At 46.2% G+C, this 25,411-nt stretch overlaps 1 protein-coding gene across 1 annotated transcript in view; it reads right to left on the reverse strand.

The window, feature by feature from the left end:
• AP2B1 (adaptor related protein complex 2 subunit beta 1) overlaps positions 1-25,411 on the reverse strand; it is an 81,111-nt gene that overhangs the window by 24,646 nt on the left and 31,054 nt on the right. Inside the window, exons 10-16 of the mRNA XM_082493038.1 lie at positions 22,913-23,028; positions 21,630-21,795; positions 21,016-21,114; positions 17,698-17,957; positions 13,150-13,342; positions 2,979-3,020; positions 946-1,092 (exon numbers count right to left, since the gene is read on the reverse strand). Coding sequence (XP_082349164.1) covers positions 946-1,092; positions 2,979-3,020; positions 13,150-13,342; positions 17,698-17,957; positions 21,016-21,114; positions 21,630-21,795; positions 22,913-23,028 — 1,023 coding nt within the window. The remainder of the gene's footprint in view (positions 1-945; positions 1,093-2,978; positions 3,021-13,149; positions 13,343-17,697; positions 17,958-21,015; positions 21,115-21,629; positions 21,796-22,912; positions 23,029-25,411) is intronic.

Genomic DNA, 25,411 nt, shown 5'->3' on the forward strand with positions numbered 1-25,411 from the left:
CTGTTGGGCTATTAGAGGCAGGACAATACTGAAGTTTGAACCAAATAAAATCACAAGGCCGATGCTATTAGCTGTTTGGCTTCTGGATTCCCAAATCATCTTTGTGGGAAAAACCCAGACTCAAGTTTGAGTGGTGCAAAATGGAGTACTTAGCTCAAAATTACCGGGTTCTTTCGTACTTAGTTTATATATGGTGTAACACCTGCAAGCAGCTAAGGACCAAAAGCTTTGGGTATGTTCTGCAGTACCTTGAGATCCTAGATTTCATAGGATGACTTTAGTTTATTCATCTATTGACTATTTAACAAGACTGCTAATTTTTTGTTTATTCCTTTTCAGGCATGAAAGGCTAATCCTGAGGTCCCTGTGGCTGCTCCACAGCCTGTTACCTGAACCACGGTCTGCATCCCCCGAACCCTTCAGACTAAGCAAGCTTCAGTCAGTGCATCTGCGTTCTCTGTCAGCAGCAGAGCATTTATCCGCATTACACTGCGGCACGCTCATCCCAAGCACGTGATTTTATCTTCACTGTCACATTGGATTCCTCCAAATAGACAAATCTTTTACAAAAGTTGTAGCAAGTTGTATCCTGCCCTCAGTTTCCTGGAGAAACTTGCTAAGAAGTAGGTCTCCAGGAAAGCTGCTCTGACAAAATTGAAACTCTCATATCTTATATAAGCTATTTTTTAGAGTAATATTGTTACAGGCAAAATGAGGGAACTGCTAAAAAAAACCCAGAAGTCTGTAACTAACAACTAACATGGTCTCCGACACACTGTTATTCTGCCTGGGAAAAACCCAGGGCACCCCTAATGGGACCGAGTTGAACTAAGGTGCCTCAATAGCACCAGAGACCCACAATAAAAGGGACAAGTGAGCAATCTCAGACTTCTCGTAGCCTAAGGTAAGGCAATATACTGAGGACGATTCCTTTTCCTTACGTACAGACTTCGGAGCCACATATCCTCCAGGAGCCATGCCTATACCAGATGAGAGCTCGAAGAGATCATTGAGTCCACTGCTCACCACTGCTGGGGTGGGTGAAGGGGCAAAGGTGGCTGGCACAGAAGAAGGAATGTAGGTCTGCCCCACCTGGAGGGGTTAGAAAGAACAGGCACCCATTAACATCACATATGAAGAACACTACTTATTAAATAAAGCATGAACTCAGGCAATATCCTAAATATTTTAAAGCCATTTGCAGCTTCCCCGCTGAATTATCAATAGTGCTAAATAATGCATTTGAATTCCAAAGCTCTTGGCAACTAATCCCTATCCTCGGCTGTCACCTCAACCATGCAATGGCTTTGACATCATTTTTTATAGCTCCAGTTATCTATTCCCACTGCAGAGGAATCTTTCTTCTCCACTTCTCCTTCTCATAAAGACAACATGCTTTGTGGATCTACACTACATAAACCCAGGGAAAAAAAATTGCTTCAAATCTTCCCCCAACTACAACAGTCTTCAGGAATCTGCAAGATTTTGCATATCCAGAGATAGCAAGGGAGTCATGACCGTATTGCATACTCCCACCCAAAGCCAGAGCTCGTCATTCTCAGCACTATGGTCCAAAAAAGTTCATTACCTGATGCAGAACTACTTGTCTCTGCCTGTCAGAAAACCACCTTTCTGCAAAAAGGGTGATCCTTCCCTCTCAGGACTTAAAATGAGGGCACCAAACCCAGAATATTAACTTTTAGGTGCCCAGCTCCAGGTGGGACAGTCACACTCAAGTTAGGCTCCCAAATTCTCCTCTTCCCTGTGAGCAGGAATAATTACGTGCTTGAGAATAGGATTCACAGGCAGAACGACTAAGGCAGGCAATAGCAAATACTGAGGACTGCTCTGGGTCTGAAGTCTCAGTGCTGTTCTGTGTTCAGGAAACACCTGAGATGTGGTGCTTCAACCAACACTTTGGACAGGGAGGACCGGTGGTTTTATAGAACCGTTCGGTGGGTTTATGGTGGCCCAGGAAGGCAGAGACCTGGCTTTGTAGGTACGATGTCTACAGAGTAAGTGTCTCCCGCATCCTGGTGTGTGCTGCCTGGGGGCTACAGGTACACTGTCCCACCGGCTCTCCTCTGCCCGTATGCTGAAGCTAGAAAGGAATGCAAGATTCACAGGGAAAGAAGGAGAAAGAATGACTGCAGCCATAACAAGGGTCTCTGAAAAGCCCTCGCTCCAGAACTGAGTACGCTTTCCTCACTGAATTACTGGCTACACAGTCCTGGGAAGAGGGACTGGAGCTTTCTCCAGGAGACTGTTTTTGGCTGTGGGTTGGAGGCACACTCCCTCCTGCCCAGCACATCTCCAAGTCATCTTGCATCCTTTCCCCATGCTTTCCTGGAAGAAGCCGGTATGCATTTGAAGCCAAGGGTGCTTTGGAAGCAGCCTGCAAGTCTCCCAAGCACTCTAGGCACTAGGACACTCACAAAGCACAGGCACAGAGAAGGCGGCCGGTGGCAGGCAGAGTTCAGCACTGACCACACGTAGCAGGAAAGCTCAGATCACCTGACCCTGATATCCAGGAAAAAAATCTTACGTGGTGTTTTTTGGGAGGAGAAAAGCACTGAGTGCAGACAAGCCTGTGGTGGTGCTGGGTTAGGGTTACAACAGAACAGGCTTTGCAAGTAGAGGAGTAAGCAAGCATCCTCGGCCTTTCAGCTGCCCAAGCAGTTGCACAAGGACTGGGGTACTGCCAATGTTAACACTGGTGCTCAGACTAAAAGCTCGGAGAAAGAAGAGCTAAGCAGATAGAGTCAACAGCTCTGGCCCCGGCTGCTCTTAGGAAAGCCCGGGCAACAGCCGGACTCAAAGCAAAGGTCGGGACCTGTGTGTGTCGGTTGCGGTTGTCCATTTTCAAACATCTTCTGGGATTTAAGCGTCTTCCAGCACATAATGGGTGAGGTTGTATTTAAAAACCCTGAGCTTTGAGCAGCTTTTGAAATTGGGGAAAAAAATGGAATGGCACTTACTGCCGGGCTTCCTCCAATGCCCCCGCCAAGGTCACTGCCAAGCTGAAAGAGAGAAGGAGAGAGAGGAGAGAAAGACCGAGTTCATTTAAGCCAAGTGTCAGATGGCCAGAGTGGAGCTCAGCTGACCGCACTGCTGCGAGCCCGTCTCACTCGCTTGCCGCATACAGGACAGATAGAAACGCAATGATGGGAAAGCACAGGGAACAGAGGGGCTTTTTTTTTTTTTTTTTGCGGTTGGGTGAGCAGAGCTATTTGGAGAGATACCCCACACACCTACTGTGCACCGGAGCGTTTTGCAGGTTAATAAGAACAAAAACCCATCCCCCTGTTATCTGCACCACAAACTCCGCACGATTCTTCATGTTTCATGCATCAGTGCTTTCCCTTCAACCCACCACGCTGGCTGCCAGCAGTCCTGAGCAGCTCCACAAAACCCAGTGGGGTAACTGTGAAATGGAATAAAAATAAAACTGACAGGAAGCTCACTTCCTGAAAGCTTTGGTTTTCTAGGGAACAGCTATGAACTACAGGAAAACACAATGCATCTTGGCTACGTTCCTCTGACATGCCGCTCTTTTCAATAACAAGGAAGAAAGAGAACGGGATGCGTGCCGGCTCAGATAGGTGGACTTTGTCTTCCTTTTGAAGATGCCCCCCTCCCTTGGACAGGAAAAAAACAGCTTCATGATCTAATGGGCCACTCAAATAGTAAAGAGACCTTACGGTGCACTAAGGTATTTCAGTAAGGATCCCTGCCAAGCTACACAGCTACAGTTTGAAGCGACTGAAATAGCCACTGCGTACCACCTGCACAACCTCCATAAACACTGAAGCCCTTCTGCCAAACCATCCCACCTTAGAACCTGTCCTACCATGAACTCCCTTTACAAAGCATCCAGACCACTTTCTCAGCAATAAAGCTCATTTTTTAAAACATCCACACCATTCTACACGCTTGAGAGAATTCAGTGATCAGGACAGACTCCAAAGCTGGCTACAAGCGCTGTTTGCGAGTACAACATCATTCATGTGAATATTTATAAAGCACTCAACAGATGACTGATAGCCAGGAGGAAACAAGCACAGTTCTGCTGCAGTTATTCACTACAAAGACATCTCCAGGCTTATCTGTGTCCTAGGCTTTGTTCAGAAGACCATGGTAGTTTTTTTGCCTAGTGCAGGCGGGTTTTTTTGGTCACATTCAGACAAGGATCATGCCCCGACAACGTGCACGGAGGGTGAGGCAAGTGCAGGGGTGAGGTAGGAGTCAGCCCTATGGGGCAAAGGTTGGACTGGCAGACCAGAACAACACAGCTCATCTCATAGATAGCTTTACTCTTCCGTTTGATTAGGGTTTGGGGAGTTTGTTTGCTTTAAAAAAAAAAAAAAAAAAAAAAAAAGCATATGACCAACTGGATCAACAAAGGCTCTAGGTATGTTGCTCAGATACAAACTGATGTGCTAAGATATTGAAAAAAAAAAAAAAATGCACTTTATAGCTAAAGCGCAGAAGCTCCCAGGAGAACACGTGCTTAGAGCCAAAAGAGGCTGCAACCATTTCCCTCTGCACGAAAGACTTGGAAATACAACTTTGTTCTGGTCCCCGCTAGCCTGCTCCCTGGGAGATCTCATGGAAAATGTATTTTACTCTGGTCAAGAGATACCATGAAACTTCATACTTCTCTCCCTCAGAGCACAGATAAAAAGGATAACATGCCTTGAGAACAGCGGCGCAGTTGCAAGGCAGTGACTTACTAGATAACTAGCCACCAAAAAGCCCTCTAAAATGTGACAAATTCCTGTGCTGTTCTGGATCCCCCCTCTATCCCCTGGCATCCCTCCTTCCCCATGTTCCCACAGGAGCCGCCTGATGCAATATTCACTACCATAAGTAGATGTTAGAGAAGTACAAATCACACACAATTTGCCTTTTGTTAAGAAGCCTTAAGAGCTTTTTTCCTGCGTGAGACTCAGTTTATCCCTACTTGAGGTCATAGCAAAAACTTATAGGACATCCCTGATCTTCTCCAACAGCCACTTCTTCATACAGCAACCCATCCTCTTGCTGCCCACAGCAGTGCACGGCACACGTCCATGTTTTCCTTAGCTTACTTAAGAGATAAAAGGTAAAAGTAAGTGATTCCAAAGACAAAAGAAGGACCAGTCACAGACCAAAGGAAGCCAGCCAGAGGATGCAAATCCAATTAATATTGAGCTTATAAAATAGTGCTTATTACATTATCAGGTCTCCCCCACTGAAACAGCTTGGCAGAGCAGAGTTTTGTTCTCCAGACTGCTCTTTAAGCCAAGCCATGTTTTAGATAAACCTATCAGATCATTTACATCTTGTTACTGGCTGACTGAGGAGTAATAAATGCAACTATTACACCTCATCCCTATTCAGAGTCTCACACGCAGATGAACTTCACACTTTATACTGACAGGCAGTGAAGTCCAGAGGAAAAGAAAAAAGGTAAAGAATCCAGTTCGTTTCCAGATATTATTGTATGCACTGAGCATTTCTGGTACTATTGTCTGAAGCAGAAGAAAGACTGGTTTATCAAGCAGCAAACATTTTACATAGGGTATTATGGAAATGACTGAATAATTCTGCATAATCAAGCCAGATGTTAACTATTCTACCATTTCCTACTACACCCATCATAAGAAGCTGCAGGCTAGGAACCCAACCTCGAAGAAACCCATACAACGGTATCTGCATGCACTCACTGTGAAGGATGAAGGGACTGACACATTGGGGTTCCTCAAGCTATCCAAGTCTTCCATTTTCCCTAACTGTCAGGCCTTGGGGGAAAAGTAGAATTTGGATTTATTGCTTGTCTTGAGTCGAGATTCCAGCTCTCACCCCCTATAAGGCAGAGAAAAATACTCACTGGCTCAAAGAATTTACCATTAGCCTCCTTACATTTCTATATTTCACCCAACATCTCTGCTTTAGGGTAGAAGAGGTGTCTTTCCAAGGCCAGGAAGCTCTGACTGGCTCCTCCTGAAGTGCCGCTTTACTCAGCACCCGCCACTCTCTTGGCTCCTACGCTTGGGACCAAGCACTGCAGATGTGTGCTACAAAGCCGCAGAGCGAGCTCCGAGCAGCCGGCAGCTTCACGGGGTCCCTACAGGCACATCTGGCTCTACCTAGACAGGGAAAACAGAAGTGACAACATATCTACTTCAACAGAAATTAAAGGGGGGGAAAGTCAATAAAGTTCCATATCAGATCTGGGGTGCGCTACCCATTGCAGCAGCACAGAAGTCCCTTTCTCCCTTTTCCTTGCCTGTCACCCTCCCATAGCACCAATGCCTTCCCCAATCAGAAACTGCAGTTCTGGTTTACACAATCCTCCTGCAAGATGCCCAGCACATAACTGTATCCCAAACTCAAAGTGACGGAAGAGACGGTAACAGCGACGTGTGTGAGTAAGAGGGAAGGAAGAAGACAGAGGGAACAGGAACCAATTACCCACGGAGTGTCCTCTCCCATCTGGAGTGACAGGCAGAGTGCAGAAGGAAAGAAGCAGATATTAGTCAGGCGTGAAGCGCTGCTGAACCAATTCCCCAGGGCTGGAAGCTCTAGTTAACCGTTTCCATTCATCTCGCGGGCAGGCAGGCCCTCCTGTTGGAAGGCCAACGTGAACCTGCCTTACATGAGAGCAGGACCACGTTAACACAGCCGCCAGCCCTACCCGCACTGAAAAGCTTGTGATGAAAGTGGGGTGGAGGAGGGCTGCCACGTGATGGCCATGGGGAACTTGCAGCACTGCAAAGCCCTGATCCGGAGCCCAAAGTTGGCAGGCTTGCCTCTTGCTGAAGAGCACAAAGCCTCTGTCCAGATGAAGAGCTGCTGGCTTCAGGAGATAAGCAGGGCATGAGCAGGGAGCCTTCGGCCAACAAACACTAAGTTCTTCAAACAGGAATTCTCTTTATTTGCTCCAAACCCATCCTGCCATAACAGCACTCAAGCAGCCTCATGGGTTTAAAGAAGAGGCTGAGCTTGACCCCAGGATCAACAAAACCAGTACCAGCACCTCTTCCCAAACCGCATCGGCGCCTTTACTTTGTATTAGTTGGCTTGGATGGCGTTGCAGCTGCTCTGCAGTTGAAGAGCCCTGTAATTCCAGCTCCCTGCAAGCAGTTACGCTGACTTATGAAGTGCAGCAGTGCTGAAGTTACTGCATTAGGAGGCTTTATTTGCATCTTAACAGCAGCCTTGTAATGAAGTGACTCTGCTGAAGCGTTCACGTGATCCAGAGGGGTTACAAACACTTCTGCAACATGACGTGAGGCATTTGGAGCTCCAAAAAATAACTGGGAGGGTGGGGCCAGGGACAGGAGCCGCAACGACCACTGCGCAGCAACCGCTTTGCCTTGTGCCCGCAGCACAGCGACGGCGTTCAGAGCAGCTATGCATTTAATGAAGCCCTAATTCAAGGGTTAACAGGAGGCAATTGCTGCCTCCTCCTTCCCTCACACCCCAGACCAAGAGTTAAGCACCACAGCTCAAGGATCGAGCTGAGAGCACGCACTCCGTAACACGGCAGCAAGGAACACAAGGCATTTACTGAACAAGAATCCGGTGATGGGGCCGACTGAAATGCTGACAGCACAGTTGCCAGCAGCCCACTTGATTTGGGCTAATCCTGTTAGAGTCATCTTAACTGCAGGACAGACCATGCATGGTCTGCACCTTCTCACCTCCTGCAGACATCTCGTTGCAGATTCCGCTGTGGCTCACACAAAGGCATTTTCAGTACTTTGTCTGCTGCCTATTTTATGTGTCTGTTTTCACGCTGCCAAGCCAGGCTTGCAGAGCAGAAGGGCTATGGTAGAAACCAAGGACAGCAGTATCAAAGGTGGTGGTGGACAGGTCACACTGCCAATACCACAGCCAGCAGTTTCAGTAGCACCTATTACTACTATTGCTTTGCCGTGCTGAATGATTTCCATCAGCAAACTAAGTACTAACTGTTTTCATTTTCTAAAGTGTAAAAAAAGCAGCTCTACAAAGCTCTAGCAGTCCTATTACTGTTACAGCAACAGCAGCCTTAAACCAGACAGGAACGAGCAACCCACCAGAAGAGCTCTTTTCCCATATCAGCACTGCTCCAGCAATGGACACATGCTCTTTGTCAGGAATCCTAACAGATGTCCTTTGTAGCTGAAAACCAGAACAGCCGAGATGAAAGGAGATGCTCAGCTCCTTGTCGGAGGCTGCAGGAGCACCCTGGGGGAGCATCACATCCCCTGCATAAATGGATTTTGGGGCTGACCCAGCTTAGCTCTCATGCCGTAGTTCCAGGAGAAGGTAAATGAAGTAGCCTCTATCAGGCAGGCACTCTGGACTGCGGAGCAGGCGTTTCTTCCCAGGCTGCCAAACCTACAGGCGTCCCATAGCCCAGGACATCCTGTGGGAGAGGGTGATCCAGTGCTCAGCTCCCAGCCCTCCGTCACACATCGGAGCAAGCGCAGTGGTGGGACACACGCAGAAGAGACCCCTGGGGTCAGACCCCCCCTACATCCAACCTGATTACAGAGAGGGGCACAGCTCTACCTGGAACAGCCTGAACCAGTCCAGGTATTACGGAAAATTGTGGATATCCAGTGTTTATCAAACAGCTTTACAATCCATGACATAAATCAGTCTGACCAGCTGCCAGCCTTGAATCAATAATATTCTTGTAGATGAGCGACTAGAGTATTAAATAAAATCCTTACATAACAGACAATCCAAGCCTGTCCATTCCTACAGATTTACAGCTCTGCCTCCGGGTTTAAAGCCAGCCCCCTTGGCTGCCGGCCACAGGGCCCCGCTCCTGCAAAACGCAGGGGCTCACAGAGAGCCGCACGATGCGCCGGGCAGCACGGAGCTCTCGTGCCTGACGCATTTTTGGAGCAAATGAATACACAAAAAGGTTTAAAGGCAAAATGAGCCTGGCTCATTACAGCACGGATAGACATCCTACAAAGCGCTGCATCAACAGTAAACCAGGAGCTGGAGGGCTGCCTATAATCTGCGTGAAGTTTAGCCACTTAGAACTGGCTTTAAGGGGATAAAGCATCAAACGCCAGCTCTCAGCACGCACACCTCTGCCTCCGGCAATCTGCTGTCCAAGCAAGTTTTGCTTCTTCCATATTAGTGACTGCTATCGTTACTTTACATTGTGGAGCCGGAGATCTCAAAGAGCTCTGTAACAGTGGGATTGGTCACCATTTTACAGACAAGAAAGCGTAACGGAGAAGATCTGCCCAGGGTGGCAAACGGGCACAACCCGGAGCAGTCTCAGTACCGGCTCTGTTCACTAAAGAACAGCCCTCCGTAAGTCATATAGCGAGTCTGCTGTGGTTGTAAGCAAAGCAAAGCATGTCTTGTTCTTGTACTAAAGCCACCCCCCCCCCTTTTTTTTTTAATTGTTAACACATGCTCAGCATCTGTGCACAGACAATATGCATGTTACATTTAATACCAATTATGGGACTCACTATGGAGATAAGAGTTATTCACTAAAGAAATTAACCTATCAAGCAGCTGGAGTCGCACTGATCATAAGAATAAATATCTAGCAACGCTGGGGAAAATTCAAGCAAGCAATACTAATTTGGTGTTTATCCAGTTTTACACCATGCAGTCTCTATTTAAATGCCTGGAAGGAAAAACCCCCCAGTTTAAGAAACAGAAATGCAGAATGACATTCGCCATGGAAGTTAATGCTTGTGTTGATCTTTCTGCATTAGTCCTGTTGGGACTTTCACTGCAAGAGCATCCCTCTGAAGACAGACACCCCCTCCAAAGAAAAGGAGGCATTATCAAATACATAAGAGCTGCAACAGGTATCCAAGGGGATCAACACACAACACTGAGTGGATGTGACAAACCAGCTGAGATCCTGCCAGCAGCCTCTTCCAGACCTTCAGCTGCCTTTGAGACACTCGCAGTACTGACGCAATCTCACCATCACAGCAACAGACCACGGTTTCATGCATCAACTCAAGCACATCCCAAGCCATTTCCTTCCACTGTAACAGAGAGGCTTATTTAGGCTTTTTTACATATCAAACAGTTGCTTGGAAAATGGAAGTGGGGTTTAGGGTTGTTCTACTCCAATAGTACAGCAACTTACATCCCTGTTCAGGCTGAGAGATAATGCCAGAAGCATGATGCAGAGAATATGCCACATTCAAGTATCTCATGTTCCCTTGTCTCCTCTCAGGTCAACTGAGATCCAAATGAGATCTGCTAGTGATGAGCAGCAAACAGGGATAGACAGCAGAGGTGGTACGAACTCCATCACTGGGAGCCTTAAAAATAATTACACTAAACAAATTCCTGCTGGGAAAGCATATATGCAATCCTTCCTTAGATCAGACCCCAGCCACGCTTGGCTCCAGCGCCCTTATTTAGACTCCTAAGGCAATAGGAGGGATGGGAAAAAAAGACCAAAGCAGCACACACAAAGAGGAAGACAGCTGCCTCGGCATTCACAACCCACAGGGTTGCTTTCTGGTAGCAGAAGGGTCCAAAGTGAAGTACATTCTGTTTGGTTTGAGGGGGAGAGAGGGACTGCTCACATCACTCCGTGCTTCACGGAAGGGTATGGGAGCCTCCATCTTCCCAACAAAGCAGGGAAAGAAAATGTATTAAAAAAGAATTTAGCAGTAACCGAGAAACTTCAGAACAGAATGACTTAGGCAGCAATATAACAGAAATAAACAATATAACAGTGTGTGGATAAGGTATCTGCAGGAGAAAGAGGAAGGGACTGCTACCCCAACAGCCAGGACACCTACTGATGCACCGATAGGCAGAATACTCATAAGGGCAGAGGAAGAAGATTTTATTTCCATCTCCAACCCCAATAACTGGCTGCACGAGCAGCCCAAGTGACTCTTGGCTGGTTTTGAATCCTGGTGCATTCAGGCTGTAATTCAGCCCTTCTTCACAGGGGCACCTTGGGACACAGCTCGCCCCCTCACCACATACAGAAGTCAGGCATGTACGTACCTGCAAATTGGAACAGTGTTTTTGGCACTGCACAAATGTGGCGTAATGGTAGCCTAAGATCCAAACACCAACCCCTTTGGCTAGCCATGCACCCAAGAGACACTGCCTAGCAATTTAGCTAATACCAGGTTAGTGTTAACTCAGCTTGATACTTGTTAAACACATGCCCACAACAATAAACAAAGACAGAGACCACATTCACTCACACACTAATTAGGCTTATTAGGGAAGGAAAAGCCAAAGAAATACAGAGATTTGCCAGGAATACATCCACTTATACATGTGAGGGACCAGGAGAAGACAGGACATTTGATGCAACAGCACTTCAACAAAAAGCATTCCAGAGGGGAAAAAAAAAAATCACCACCATTCATATATTTTTTTAGTGCTCTTCCCATGGAGTAACTCAGCTGAGACAGTGCTGGCCCACGCAGCCCGAGGGACAGCTACTCCCCATCCAGACATGATCACTTTGTTGGATCACACTCCACAGCCCCATGAATTTACTCAAGGCTTGAGAAAAATACTAAGTACCATATCAACCAACAGCTCTACTGCCAAAGCAGGTCACTAAATTAAGCCCATTAATGCCAACTGCAAGACAACTCTTTTCCCAAACCCAAGTTTTAGTCCTCCTACTGTGTCCATTTATTTGTCTCTGACACTAATGAGAAACAAAGGGTTACTGTAAGTGGCCTGGAAAACAGTATAGACACAGGAATTTAACTCCTGACCATTTTGAGCCGCCACAAATAGCACCATGTTCTGCAATGCCTTAACACAATTAAAAATCCCAGTTTCTTAGTGGCACGTCTTGCAATGCAGGACAAAGGCTGCAAAGGTCACTGCTCTGGGCTCACCGTCTGCTTTCCCAGCAACTCCAGTTTAAACTGCTTCCCAGTCACCTATCTTCCCAGCATGAAAGCAGTCTCCCTACTAAATAAACAAACTGCTGTTTAGATGGCACAGAGACTAAAGCACATCTGACCTCCATGAATGCCAACGCCATTAAGGGTTAGATCGTTTCCAATTCATTAGCTCACGCGGCGCTGGAGCTGGAAAGGTGTTTAGTGTCTGCTTTAATAAGATTATGACAGCTTAAAAAAAAATATCTTTGACAAATAAGGATTTGTTGCATTGGGGTTCATCCAGCTGCCTCCTACCTCTATTATTCAGAGCTTGACTCAGAACTGAAAGCGCACCTAAACCAGGCACACAGCAACCCGACCTGCCTGGCTACAAGCCAAACCTCAAACCAAAGCAAGACAAATCCACTGTACATCTGAAAGACACCCAACTACGTTCTCTGGGGTAGTCTTACTCAGGTTACATGGTGCAAATATACCTAGACTGCTTCTTATCCCCATGCGTAAGTCACCAGGGTGTTAGGTGATCTCTGTGCTGTGCTCCACCCCATGGGAACATCTCCCAGGCTGACGATTACATTCACCACTTCTCAATGCCTGGATGCCACCAGCGCAAGACCACAGCACCAAGCTCCTCTCCACTGCTGCGGTCTCCTTGCTCAGCGACTCTCATGCCCAGCTCACACCCCACAGCAGATGCCACGTGTGATTACTCATACTCCAGAGCCTGACCCCATTAGTACTAGAACACCTCCTCGTGGGCAACTGTGGCAGGGGGTGGACCACGCACGGTACTTCCCTCTTGACCTAACTGCAATTAAAATGTCACCCAGATTAAACCGTGACACGCTCTGGAGAATATACAAATGGGATGACACGGGGCTACGGCCTGCAGCCCTGAGAGTGTTGCACCGAAATTCAATAGGTTGGGAATCAGGTGGAACAAACACCTTCTTGAAAGGGAGCCAGAATCAATTACAGAGCAGTGAGACACTTTACATCCTTAAAACAACTTTTTGGTTTTCTTCTACAGACAGAAAAAGCATGGAACAAATATATCCGCTGACCATGGGGATTCTACAGCATGCAGCAACATTCGTTTTATAGCAGGAAAAACCTGCTGAAAGTTGGTACAATAGCAGTGGTTAAATCCTCTTGGAGTTTCAGGACTCAGCACTAGGAGCTCAGTGATCCGAGCATTCATTACAAGCACAAATGATCAAGGCTTTGCAGAGATATGCACAGCTCCAATTATTTCACAGCAGCTGAAGCTAAAGAGGATGCCACTTACCAAGCTGTCCAGCCCTCCTCCCAGGAGGTCCACAGCACCCATCTGCATGGAGGACACTTGGGGAACATTCACCGGTGGTCCCAGGTCCAGGTTGAGAAGGTCACCCAGAAGGTCGCCCTGCGATGGAATGACCTGCGGCTGCTCCAGGTTTGTAGTGGCTGTTGTACCCACGGGGCTATCGCCTGCATCAGTGCTATGGGTGGGAAGAACAAGAAACAGAAGAGAGAAACATCAGTTGCCTTCAGTCTCCAGCTTTAGATTCCCAACATGGGGAAACACAGCAAGAGGTGGCTCAAGAGCAGAAGCCAGTTAAAAGCTTATCCCAGGAGCTGATCTGACCACTGCCACGAACGAGGCAGTATGTTATGGCAAGTGGTTCTTCAACACATGCTTTGAGCACAAGGACTTTCCATGCATTGTACGTGGTTTTCAGTTCAGAAAAGGGAATCTTCAAGCTGTGAAATCTGCCCACCTTGAGAATCACAGACCCTCCAAAACAGTGAGCCACAAGTACTACATGGACTACAGCACTGAAAATAATTATTTCCCAGGTCAGAAGAAGCCTATAGAGATGATTTCCAACCCACTGGGCCTGGAGAACTACATGTAAACATGGGGGGGGGGAAATAAAAAAATCCAGATTTCCTCAGAGACCTAACACTGATAAAACCCTTGAGCCCTTACTCTAACCACTGCAAACTCAACCATTCCCCACAGATATGGATTAACCACCTTCTACTCACAAGCACCAAACTCCACAACTCTTTTCTAATTAAAGACCTCAATCTAAAATTGATTCCTCCCTTCTATCAATAATTTCCTTTACTCTGAGTTAGCAAGCATGCTAATTACTAGTCTAGAAGTGCTTATTATACAGCTTCCAAAATTTCTCATCAGATGGAGTCTGGCTACCTTTTATATTTACTTGCCACTGAATTCTACAATAAGGAGATATCAAAAAAAAGACTGACTGTAGCTCCTGGAGATCTCATTACAATGTATTTATTCTTTAAATCCAGAAACACTATTATTTTAGATAACTTAAAATCTATTTTGTATCCTGTTGCCAGCAGGGACTGACAAAATTCTTTCCAGCTCATATTACTGCAGATGCAGCCAACAGGTAATTGCACATAAATGCCATGGTAATTAGCGTCTTGACGAGGTGTGCAACACTGGGGCTCTTTTGTAAAGACTGCAGCTCCTGGTTTTGAGTAGTCACCATTCTCTTCCTTATCCTTATTCAGTTACTGAGGGGAAAGCTTTAACAAGAGAGTATAAGCTGCTCCCAACTTCAGCGCCAAGAAGAAAATAAGTAGCATAAGGACTGCAGAATGAATTAGTTACCAGGCAGCGACAGAAAGGGTTGAAAGCTTCTTAGCATTAAAAGCTTTAGACCCCTAATAGTACTAATATTAGTTGTCCTTTCTGCTTCTGCCTTCAGCAGGGAGACTTCTGAGTATGCTGAACAGCTAACTAAAACATTTTTGAAGAGCAAGTGGTTACCGTGATCCACTCCCGCCCCCAACCTGAGAAGGGGGAAGAACAGCACGTATGAGCAGAGGCACGTTACAAGCCGGTAGTGCACACACTTGGTTCATTCCCATCATATAATCCCTTTAACACTACACCTCTTCAACACTTACTCATCCTTCTTCTGATGGAGATAAAGCAATCTTTCAAGGTCTTGTGTAACTGCAGTTGCCCCAAAGCCCAAGAAGAAATTAGGAAAGGACAAAGCTAAGTCAGTTTGTATTAAAAAACAAAAAAACCCAAGCCTTCCAGTTCTCATAGAGAATGGGCCTCTTTAAAAGAGATTGGTATAAGCAACTTTGCATTTTCCTTGAAGGAAAAAAGTAAATAAAGAATATGTGGGTTATAAAGGGCAAAAGATATGACACAAGCTTTCTCCCTTACAGTCTTGGGCAGCGGCTAGCAGCTGGGTTTGCCAATGTGAGCTGGAGATGTGATCCTCCTATGAGTTCCACCTCCAGCAGTTTCCAGATGTTGGGTGTCACAAGGGACACTGCAGCCCACTGCGTGGGAATGGGGGAGTCCTGCCAGAGTCTCCTCCTCTCCCAGGAGACCTGGAAACATCTTCCCAAATTTCCCAGCTGCATTATAGCTGAACAGGGGTGGTGGGAGCCACCACATGAGGCAACACTGCCAAGCAATAAGGAAATTTCTCCCCCACCTTTAGGATTCATCTGCAACTCTATGACACTTGGGCTCACTGAAGAGGCAGGAACATCTCACCATCTGTGAGCTGTTCAACGGGTCTCCTCATCAGCTGAGAGCCAAAAGTAACCTGTCCCACACTGCTTTGAACGAAAAATTAAGTGAATCAAAATGCAATGTAGTGTATTCTGCCAACCATAACTAACTCCTCCTAGGGTTTATACCCAGAAAAGCACCACTCAACTAGCGACTTCTGCCCATCTACTCAAGACAACACTATCCTGGCTTGCCTTAAGCCACATTCATTGTGGCCATCTCCATACTTCCACCTCTATCTCACTGTACCATCTGAAGGAAAATCGCATTCTTTGGCAGGTTGGTCAGCCACCAGAATGGTCCTCGCCAGAATACAGAAGTAATGAAGATGACTTCAAATAGCTAGGTGAGGAGGTTATCTTTCACTGGACATGCTTAACTTGCCTTGCCCTGACAGATTTTCATGTAATTTTTCACTGGCAAACCAATTTCTTAGTAATTGGTAAAATCACACTGGATGCACAAATTCAGGCTCCCCGCAGCCATGCTCCTGCGGAGCTGCTCACTATAATTCTCATGGCTGGAAGCGGCAATTTGGTATTGCGTGACATGGTACAGGGAGGCCTTGGCATCAGCCTGTGAGGTTTTACTGTCCTTTCGCTAACGGAAAAGCGGAAAATCACAATAACGGGACCTCTTTATAAGGTGAGCTCACATCAGAGAAGCCTGGTGTGCCATTAAGTAACACCGCTCATTTTTTTTAATTTACCAAGTGGGCCAGAGCATTGCACCAGTACGCAGTGCGCTCTGCTGCGCACCCTTCAGACCTTCCCCCAGCTCTGCCTTTCCTCAACTTGCCACTGCTGATCGAGGCCTGAAGGTTTTATGTTGAAGTAACAGGTAATAGTAAACACCACCAGATGAACGTACAATAGTCAAAAAAGATTTGAGGACAGCAGAGCGTTAGCTATGAGAGTCAAGCTACGCACGCAGTATATGCAAGACGACGGTAAAGAAGACAACTCCATGCAAAAGCTGAATTCCTTGAGCTGACTAAAACCCCTTAAAATGTTAGCTTCTGTAGTGACCCAAGACAACAGCATACAGGAAGGCTGGTAACGTCAGAGACCAAAGCTACCCCCACCCCAGCTCATTTTGCTATTGAGGGAAATTTTTGGCTAGGAGAAATAGCTGCAGAAAGCTGCCACTGCTTCTCTTGTCCGAGTGGTAGACTTGTGCTTGCTGGTCTCGGGTCAATGCAGCCAGGCTTAATTTCATAGGCAGGGAGAAAACAACTCGGCTTCCCAGAGCTAGTCACTACAGAAATAGCTTTAGTTGCTAAGAATAGCAGAGAAGCGGTGTCAGAAAATAGAAAAGGAGCAGCATCGCACACTGATTTATCAGTGCAACAGCAAAAAATAGCACTCCAAATGTCACTTTGGGAATATTATTAAGAGGTAAGCCTGGATACTCTGCCTCCTGCTGTAAAGCACACTTACATTTGTAATTAATACCTAGTGCAAATAGCATTGCTTACCTGAATGAGGCACCATGGGAATGGGCTCAACAGCAACACTGCTGCAGCTCAGGACCGCTGTACCGCCTGCTCTTGCGGATCTAACCCACTTCCAGGACTGTGATCACAGGGAAGCGCCACACAAGAAGCCAAAGCGTTTCGCCCCCTCCTCTACCCCAAAGGTTAGACAGAACCGTATCAGCCTAGCCATCATCTTTTAAACTTAAACAGTTTTCAGTGATAGGGCTTCAATGGCATTTCCACTCCCCGTGCTTTATAGGCACCAAGTGAGAAAAGCAGTTTTACCAGTTCTTCCCCATTTCATATTCCAACAGCACGGGATCCCTGCACTTGCCTCTTCCAGGAAACTGGTGGTATTCTACACAAATGAGGCTCGTAAAGCTGCGCTGTTGCTGAAGCAAAAGCTTTTGCAAAATCAAAGAATTGTATCCTTCTGTAAATCGCTTGTTTTTACCACAGTCATCCCAGGAAGTACGCCCTTGCACCCAAAGCTTCTGCCTTTTTATTCAAACTCTCCTGTCAAGAGGGTTTATAGCCAGTGTCTTTCCAAAAAAGATCATAGCTTCTCCTCACACAAGAACTTTGATACTTCATCTGTCTTCTGACCCAGGAACTCAGAAACTACATACCCAGGATTAAATCCTACAATGAAATGGCTCCTTGAATGACCTGCAAGCCCCTACACAATCGATGAAAAACCACTAGGAGTGTTATGAAAGGTCCTTACATCTTTTGGACTGTTTGCTAGAAAGAAACAACCAATTCTGCCCATTATCACCACGGCTGCCTCAGCTTACCTTCCATGGTGAATTGGCAAGTGTTTGCGGTGGATCCCATGGCTCCCCTCCACAAAAGCATTGGGTGGTTTGTGGTAGACAGAAGCCAGAGATCCGATATGGCAGATCAACTCATCCAGTAGAGTCGGTTCAATCAGATCCGTCTCTTCAGAAATAAGTGGCTTTTCTGAGAGGACCACTTCTTTGGCAGTCACTGGATCCGTGGAAAGAAGGCGCCAGTAGATGTAGCCACGATCCCGCAGGTCTGGGTTGTCAGAATCCTGAGAGAAAGCAATACATCCTGACATCAGTCATAGGTTTGAAGGGGACTAACACCTGTCATCGCTTAATTTTTCTAGCAGTGGTTCTGCTGGATTAAAAACCCCAACCATCTAGTAGCGACAGTCACCAATTTCAGAATGATGTTATAAACTGTTTGTTGTGATGAGCATCTCAAAATTAAAAATGAGAACCGAAGTACTAATGCCTGGCTTCCTGCCCAGCTGGTCAGGGAGCAAAAAGCTCAGGATTTACATACCACAATTGCTGCATCCCACAGAATGATCAACTGCTTTCCAAACTCTCCTGCCACTTAATAGAACAGTAACTATCAGGAGAACTCCAAGGGAGTGCAGGAAGGGGAGTCGAAAAGACTGTTGTAAGAGTAGAAATGCAATACTGCGTATTGTAATAGAATGATCCAGGATTCCTGGATATACATGAGGTACCCAAGGGCACTACCGGACAAAAAGACCCTGCAGAGCTCCAGGATGGATCTTAATAAGCTGTATTCTTCATACCAAAAGAGATCTTATTTATCCTGCCTTTTAGTTATCTAATGAAGTATGGAAAGATGCTAATGATGACAGTTAGGATACTTCATCAGTTCTCCAGCTGTCAGTAATACCCTTGTTTTACTGCGGATAGTTCTGCCTCTGCATGAAGTGCTAATTATTTCTCTCCTGTTTGAACAGCTCTGCGCAGAGCAGCAAAGTGAGCAGTGATAGTTTGCAGCTAATGTTCTAGGGATAGGGAGGTGGTGTGGTTTGATGTTGTGGTGCAACATGTTGGGCTAGATGATCTCTAGAGGTCCCTTCCAACTCTGAAACTCCGTGATTCCATGAACTGTTCATGGAAACAAGATCTGGGACTTCTAATCCCCACATCAGCAGAATAACAAGGTAAATGTTTCTGAGGTCTTTTTCCCCCCCTGTAGAATTCTGGCAACATATCGTACACCTCATTAGCCTTCCTCCCTGGCATTTCTTTTCCTCTTCTGTGATCTCATTCATGCTGCTGCTGACCTGCTATAACCTGCCTCTCTGCCCTCTGTCCCACGACATTCTCAGGCACACAGCAAAACCTCTATTTGTAATAAGACTGGGCATGTTAAGCTCATTTTGCTCGTAAGGACCTAGACATGATGTCTGGGTCAACTGAGAGATTTCTCTGCAGTGCGGTTTTTCAGTTTGATGGTGGAGTTGTGCATTCTTTACACCCTTCGCTCTTAACAATTCCTACAAGAACCTCCACGTCCTGCCTGCAGCAGGCAGTTCAAGATCAGGCAGAGCTTCTGCAAGGGCAGACATGAAAGACCACACACTCCTACCTACTTGCAGGCACATAGATTCAAGACTGACTGTTTCTTCCCACAGCCACATAAACAGACTTGAAACTTTAGTAAGTCTACTGGAACAAGAGGCTCAGATCTTCCCTTTCTACATTTCTCCCAATTCTGTGCTCTCCAGGGTCTGCATGCACACCTGCAGCGCATACCAATGAACCCATGCTAGCCCAGTTACCCACCATGCCAGACAGACAACAGCAAAGGAGATGCAGAGGCTCTGTGCCATCCCTTAGGTTACAGGCTTGCCAGGGACCTTGATCACTGCTACACATCTGTGCCCCTCCCATCCCCAGCTGCTTCATTACTATTTTTACCAGCGTTGGCTGGATTAACCTGCCTCCTGCTACAATCACACCTGCAGTTTGCTGTGCAGACATACCCTAAAAGACACTCAAAGTGCAACAATACCCAAGCTGGGGAAAGAAACACACATGTAATTACTCTCCCACTCAAGTGAAAAACAGTAACTCTACCTAGAAATCAGACCATGAAGTATAAGGCTTTTTAGTGTTTTACAGCCAGTTATCCTACATTGACTTATTATTCACATAAAATACAAGAAGCCAGTCTGAATCAACATTTGTGACAAACAGAAAAAACAGACGCCTATTATATTCCTAGGGTGCCATTAAGTGTTTTGTGACTCAGCATTGTGGGTTTTAACACTTAGTACCTTTCTTCTGTTGGCTTAGACAAATGATACAGCTTGCCTTTGGCCCACTCCTCTGTAAAGAAGAGCTGAGCGCTTGCCTAACAGCAGGTTTTGAAGCAAGAAAAGCAAGCCATAGATTCCTTGCCACTGCCCAATGCAACACCCGCAAAGGGATGAATAAAAGTTTTAAGTACTAATAAGTCCACAGCCGTGACTTCTTGCCGCAAAGAGAACCAAAAGAGGCCAGCTGGTGACTGACTTCAGGTTTTCTGCTCAGGAACAACAGCCGCCCATTCAGAACAGCTGGGAGACTATTTTCATCACTTGACACAGCGGGTCTGGAAGAGAGCTGCACTTTTTGGACTACTCCATCACACAGATGACCCAGTCATTACAGCCAGGGACGTAGGAGTATCGGCTGCGGTCTTACCCGCTCCTGCCACCAGGACATCTCCATTCTGCTCTCCAGAACTACAGCACTTCTGTCTGCCAGCTCAAGCCCAGACCCGCCTGCAGTGATCTGAGCTCATAACTCAGCAGCTCATGCATAATGAATCCAGGATCTTAACCCACTGTTACAGCCTCCAGCAAAGCTGCAACATTGGTTGACAGCATCCAAATACAAAGGAAAAAAACCCCAAACCTCCGTTGTTTCTTTTTCATAACATCACTTAAGCTTTGCTGTTCACAGAACAAAGTCTTTGCCAGACCCTTTCCCTTTGCCATAGCTCCAGATGTTTTAACTGCAAGCCACCTTCAAGGTGAAAGCATTTTGGTTTCTTCATAACTCTACCCTGTTCTTAACATTTTATTTGGTGGGGGAACAGGGAAGGAATTGGGATGAACCAAGAGCGAAGGAGGAGAGAGCAGATACGAAATGGCACGGTAACAGGTACAGAGCAGCTCTTAAACGGAGTCAAATCCCTTCTCTTTGGGAGAGAGGGGAACATGCTTGAATCCCATCTGCTGCCCAGCTGACTGGCCTGGCAGATGGGAGACACCACAGGGCAGGTCAGCACAGTGTCAGCAGGACTCTGGTTCACTGGGTGTCTTGGCTTACCTGCGTGGCCAAGCTGAGGACCTGCTGAACCAGCTCCTGTGTCTCAGAAGGCTTTTTTAAGAACAGCTTCACTATAGCAGTCAGTAGGGTGAGCTGCACCTAAGAGAAGGGACACAGTAGAGATTAGAAAACCCATCCATGCTTTAGCAATGTCTCCCAAGTCTGAGCATCCTTTACTGATACGAAACTCGAGTCCTATACTTTATACCAGCATTACACTATTCTTTGCCAGTGAATCCCAGTACAATGAGACTCAGATTCTTGCCTGCTCCAAAACACTTTCGCAGACAAGTCCCTGATCAGCACGCTGAGATTTATGTCATACATTTATGCATCTCATCACTATTATTCTGTATGATCTGGTCTCTCGTAGGGCTACTCCCCAAGAAGTATGCAATGTCTAGAAACCCCTCCTGTTCTGTCTTATCCTTCAAGAAGAGAAGTTTGGGAGAGACAGACAACAGAGCAAGTCTACAGACTTCCAAGAGTTTTATTTTAGCCAAATATTGAAGTTTTCATTGGGAGGTAATTTTCTGACCACTGCAATATTTACCATCCATCCCATACATACACTGCATGAAACACTACAGACAAGATACATAACACAATTTTACCTGAGTACTTTCATCATGGAAGCCCTCCAAAAAGCTCTCCAACAGTTCATCTGCATTGTCAATTCTTTCTGCATATTCGCCCACTATCCAGATCATGGCAGCTCTGGCATCTGGTTCATCCAGGGAATCTAGGTTCTCACACAGAGTGGCAATGATGCTTTCATACCTGATTTGTCAGAGTACAGGTGGATTACTGGGGCGAATTCAACTTGTGTTACTCCATCTCTGCCCACATCATTCTGCAGAGAATCCTGTACTGAATTACAGTGTCTTGTATTTCTACACAACAAGCAGCATTTTCACTCAACTACAGAAGATATTCCTAGGCTTTTTCTTTTTCCAAGCTGAGCACTAACATCTCACAGGGTCCTCAAGAGCTTTGCTGTTTCGTTCATCAGCAAGACAGCCCAGATGTGGAACTCAAGACAAAGCTACCTCCCCTCTGTTTTGCTAAAGGGAACATTTGATCCAACAGTTCAAACCATGAGTCTGTATCAGATTCTGCAGCCTCGCTGCAATCTTCAGACTGGTAACTCTAAACTGGATATTACACTTCCCCAAAGGCTTTGCTGTAAAACAGACAATACCCTACACTAATTATTTAGCTTCCCCTATTCCCATACGTGGGTATCCCTGTCATAAGTAAGCAATCTATCTTGTAACTGGCAGCAGAAATTGCCAGAAAGGCCTGCAGATGTCCCATATTACTTTTTAGATGATCATGAAGTCTCTGCTGAAAGACTCTGCTGCTGTTCTGTAGCTGAAGAGACAAAACCTTATTGCAGAAACAGCTTAAAAGAAGCCGAGTACTGCCCAAGCTGGAGAGAATGTTTGACAGAGAAAGCCAGCGGTGTTTTGTTCAGCACAATCCAACTGGGATCTCAGCCCATGAGAGCTATGAATTTCATGGCCTTGTATGTAAGCCTTCTAGAGGAGAGTAGCAAAACCAGAAGCCTGATGCAGTAAACTTGGTCCAATTTTCCTTCTAGCATTCTCTGTAAGAGCTTTACTAATTTTGATTATGCCTTTTACTCAGCATCAATATGGAGCGGTGGGGAAGAAAAAGCTTTCAATTCAAACTAATAATGTGTCAGGCTGATACCTCATCTAGAGCCAACATCTAAATCCTACTGTACTAGGAGCTAGAATCAGAACAGACAACGCTTTTCAGAAAAATGGCCACCTTTGCTTCAGAGCCCTGGTAAAGCTACGTTAAGTTTTACATTGCTCTGTTCTGATGCCAGGAGACAAGGGCTTCCAAAAGACATATTACTTTCACGTACTTGTTGGGGTATTTGCGGAAGATGTCCCTGATGACAACAATGGCCTCCTGAACCACATAGTTGACCTTGGTCTGGATAAGGTCTAGCAGCGTGCTCACACAGCGCTCCGCAGATTGCTGGAGAGAAGAACAGAACAGTACAATTAAAACAAGGTGAAGAAACACTCTTTCCCAGCCCACAGCCCATGCTGAGGAATGAGGTATGCCTTTGGGAAAAGGCCCAGAGGGGGAAAACATAAGGACGACAGCTACAAACTCAATATGCGTGTCCAGAAAAAACCTACAGGTTGGTAAGTGCTTGCGCACTACAGTGGAAATACCAGCTGACTCCAGCTCCTGCAACACGTAATGGCTGAAGCAATCACGCCAGCAGACAGCTGGATCACCACAAGAGACATTAAGAACACCGCCAGCATTACTACTTATATCACCCTCTGGCTGGCTAGCAGTTGAAACAGGCCACCAAATGAGCTCTCGTGGACTTGTCCAAGCTGTGGCAATCAGGGCTGGGAGAGTTTTGACAGGGACTCCTGAAAGGTGCCTGGGAAAGCCAGAAGGCAGGAGAAAACCATGCTGTCAACCACACTGCAAGAGCGGCAGCAAAAAGCAGCTCACACCAGCAACAGGTTCAATATTTTTGGGGTGAGGTCACTAGCAACATGTGAAGGTTTCCATAAATTGAAGTCCAGCTGTTGCCAATGCAGCTTTCACATTAATTAGTTCAAGATTCCCAGCCACAGGCACTGTAAGATAACAAACTGGACACTGGCACAGGCCAGGAGCCAGAACTGGAGCTAGAGGCAAACAATTCAGGGAGGTCTATTCCCAAGTAGCAGAGCTAGGCAGGACATCACAGGAGCAACCAACTCCGGCACCGGAGAGTCTCAAATAAGGACAGCGACTTGGCTATTAGCAGAGCACATATGAAGCCTCATTACACAGCTGGTGATTAATGTGAGAAGCAGACTGCTCACGACACTGCCTAGGCAGTCACCATCAGAACATTCATAAAGCGTTCAGGATTGAGACAAACATCGTAGGGCACAAACAATAGCAACGTAGGTGGATTTCTCGATTCAAGTGAGCTAATAGTCCCCTTCACTTTCAGAGCACTAGAAGGCTGGGCAGGAGGAGGAGGAGGAACGAAGTGGCATTTAAGGCACAGTACTCAGTTTTTTGAGAATGGGCAAAAATCTCAAGGACAAACCTCAAAACCTGCAGAGCTGAATTTGAGACCAGCAGAGACTAAAACCTCTTGATGATTTCTTGTCCTTGTGACTCTAGCTGTGGCATCTTACAAACGCAGCCTACAAGCACAAACAGTGGCAATGCCACCATGGGGATCAGCCAAGAGAGGAGACGCTATAAAGCAGCGTTTGCTCTGTCCTTGCAAACTGGCACTCAAGGCCATAAGACTCTTCCCTGAAATTCACACCAAACAAAAAAGTCCAATACAACTGATAGAGAAAGGAGAGGTATCATATAAAATTATATGATTGGTACAATTTTTTTTTAATGATACCTCTCCTCCCTTAGCATGGCTTTGCAGGTACTATGCCATGATAGAGGCAGTGAAATGGCAACCTGACAATGTCCTGCTCCGATCTCTTCTTCTCTTCAAGAAGAGGTTTGAGGCCTGTGACCTGGACAACTCTTCTGGTTCATGGAGAATGACCGCGGACCTGGTTCAACACAGATGGATATTGCTCACAGTGGGAACCCCACTCAAAGTCCTTGCAAGCTAGATGCTTCAGAGCTTGCAATTTCGTCTCTCACCAGTTTCTCAACACCTTTCACTAGACGTTTGAACAAGTGGCCTTAAGGGACACTTGGGGTAAATCTGTCCTAAGCCAACTCTACAGAACCTACAGCATCAGTCACTGTTTGCAACACGCAGTTCAGCCCTATCAGGGCCTACAACTAGCAAAGCTTTAAGAGCTGCAGAATTCAAGGAAAAAGCAAATTAAGGTTTATTTTTCTTTCGACACTTCAAAGGATGATTTTTCCAGGAAGAGTACAACATCCACTTCGAAATAAGCAGTATTGATTTTTAGCCCAAGAGTCCCTTGGAAAGTGAGCAGTCATGTGGGCACATGCACAGTACAGCAGTCCTTCTAAAAAAGTTTCCCTCTAACAAAATAAATCTCAGCTCACCCCATCCCTCGTAAACACATTGCTATTTGAAGGTGGACATCCCTGGGGATTGCAGTGCTTTGCAAACTGATGAAAGAGTGCCCCGACCAGAAATGCTCTCAAGTTGGAGTGAGGAAGGACAACCAACCAACTTCAAACTTGCTTTGTTTTTCTGTTGAAACCAAATGAAAGCCTGCAAGATTACCGAAGTAGTACATACCATGCTCACAGCCATAAGCCTCAATGATTTCTAAGAACCCCGCTGCTGGCAGAACCTCCTGGAACTGAGACAGATCACCCTCTAATATGACTCCTTCTGCTTCTCCTTTGCTCCAGAGGAATCACTATTCTTACTGCATCCACTTCA

This window comes from Vanellus vanellus, assembly GCF_965231255.1.
Source record: "Vanellus vanellus genome assembly, chromosome: 19".
NCBI classification, from domain to species: domain Eukaryota; kingdom Metazoa; phylum Chordata; class Aves; order Charadriiformes; family Charadriidae; genus Vanellus; species Vanellus vanellus.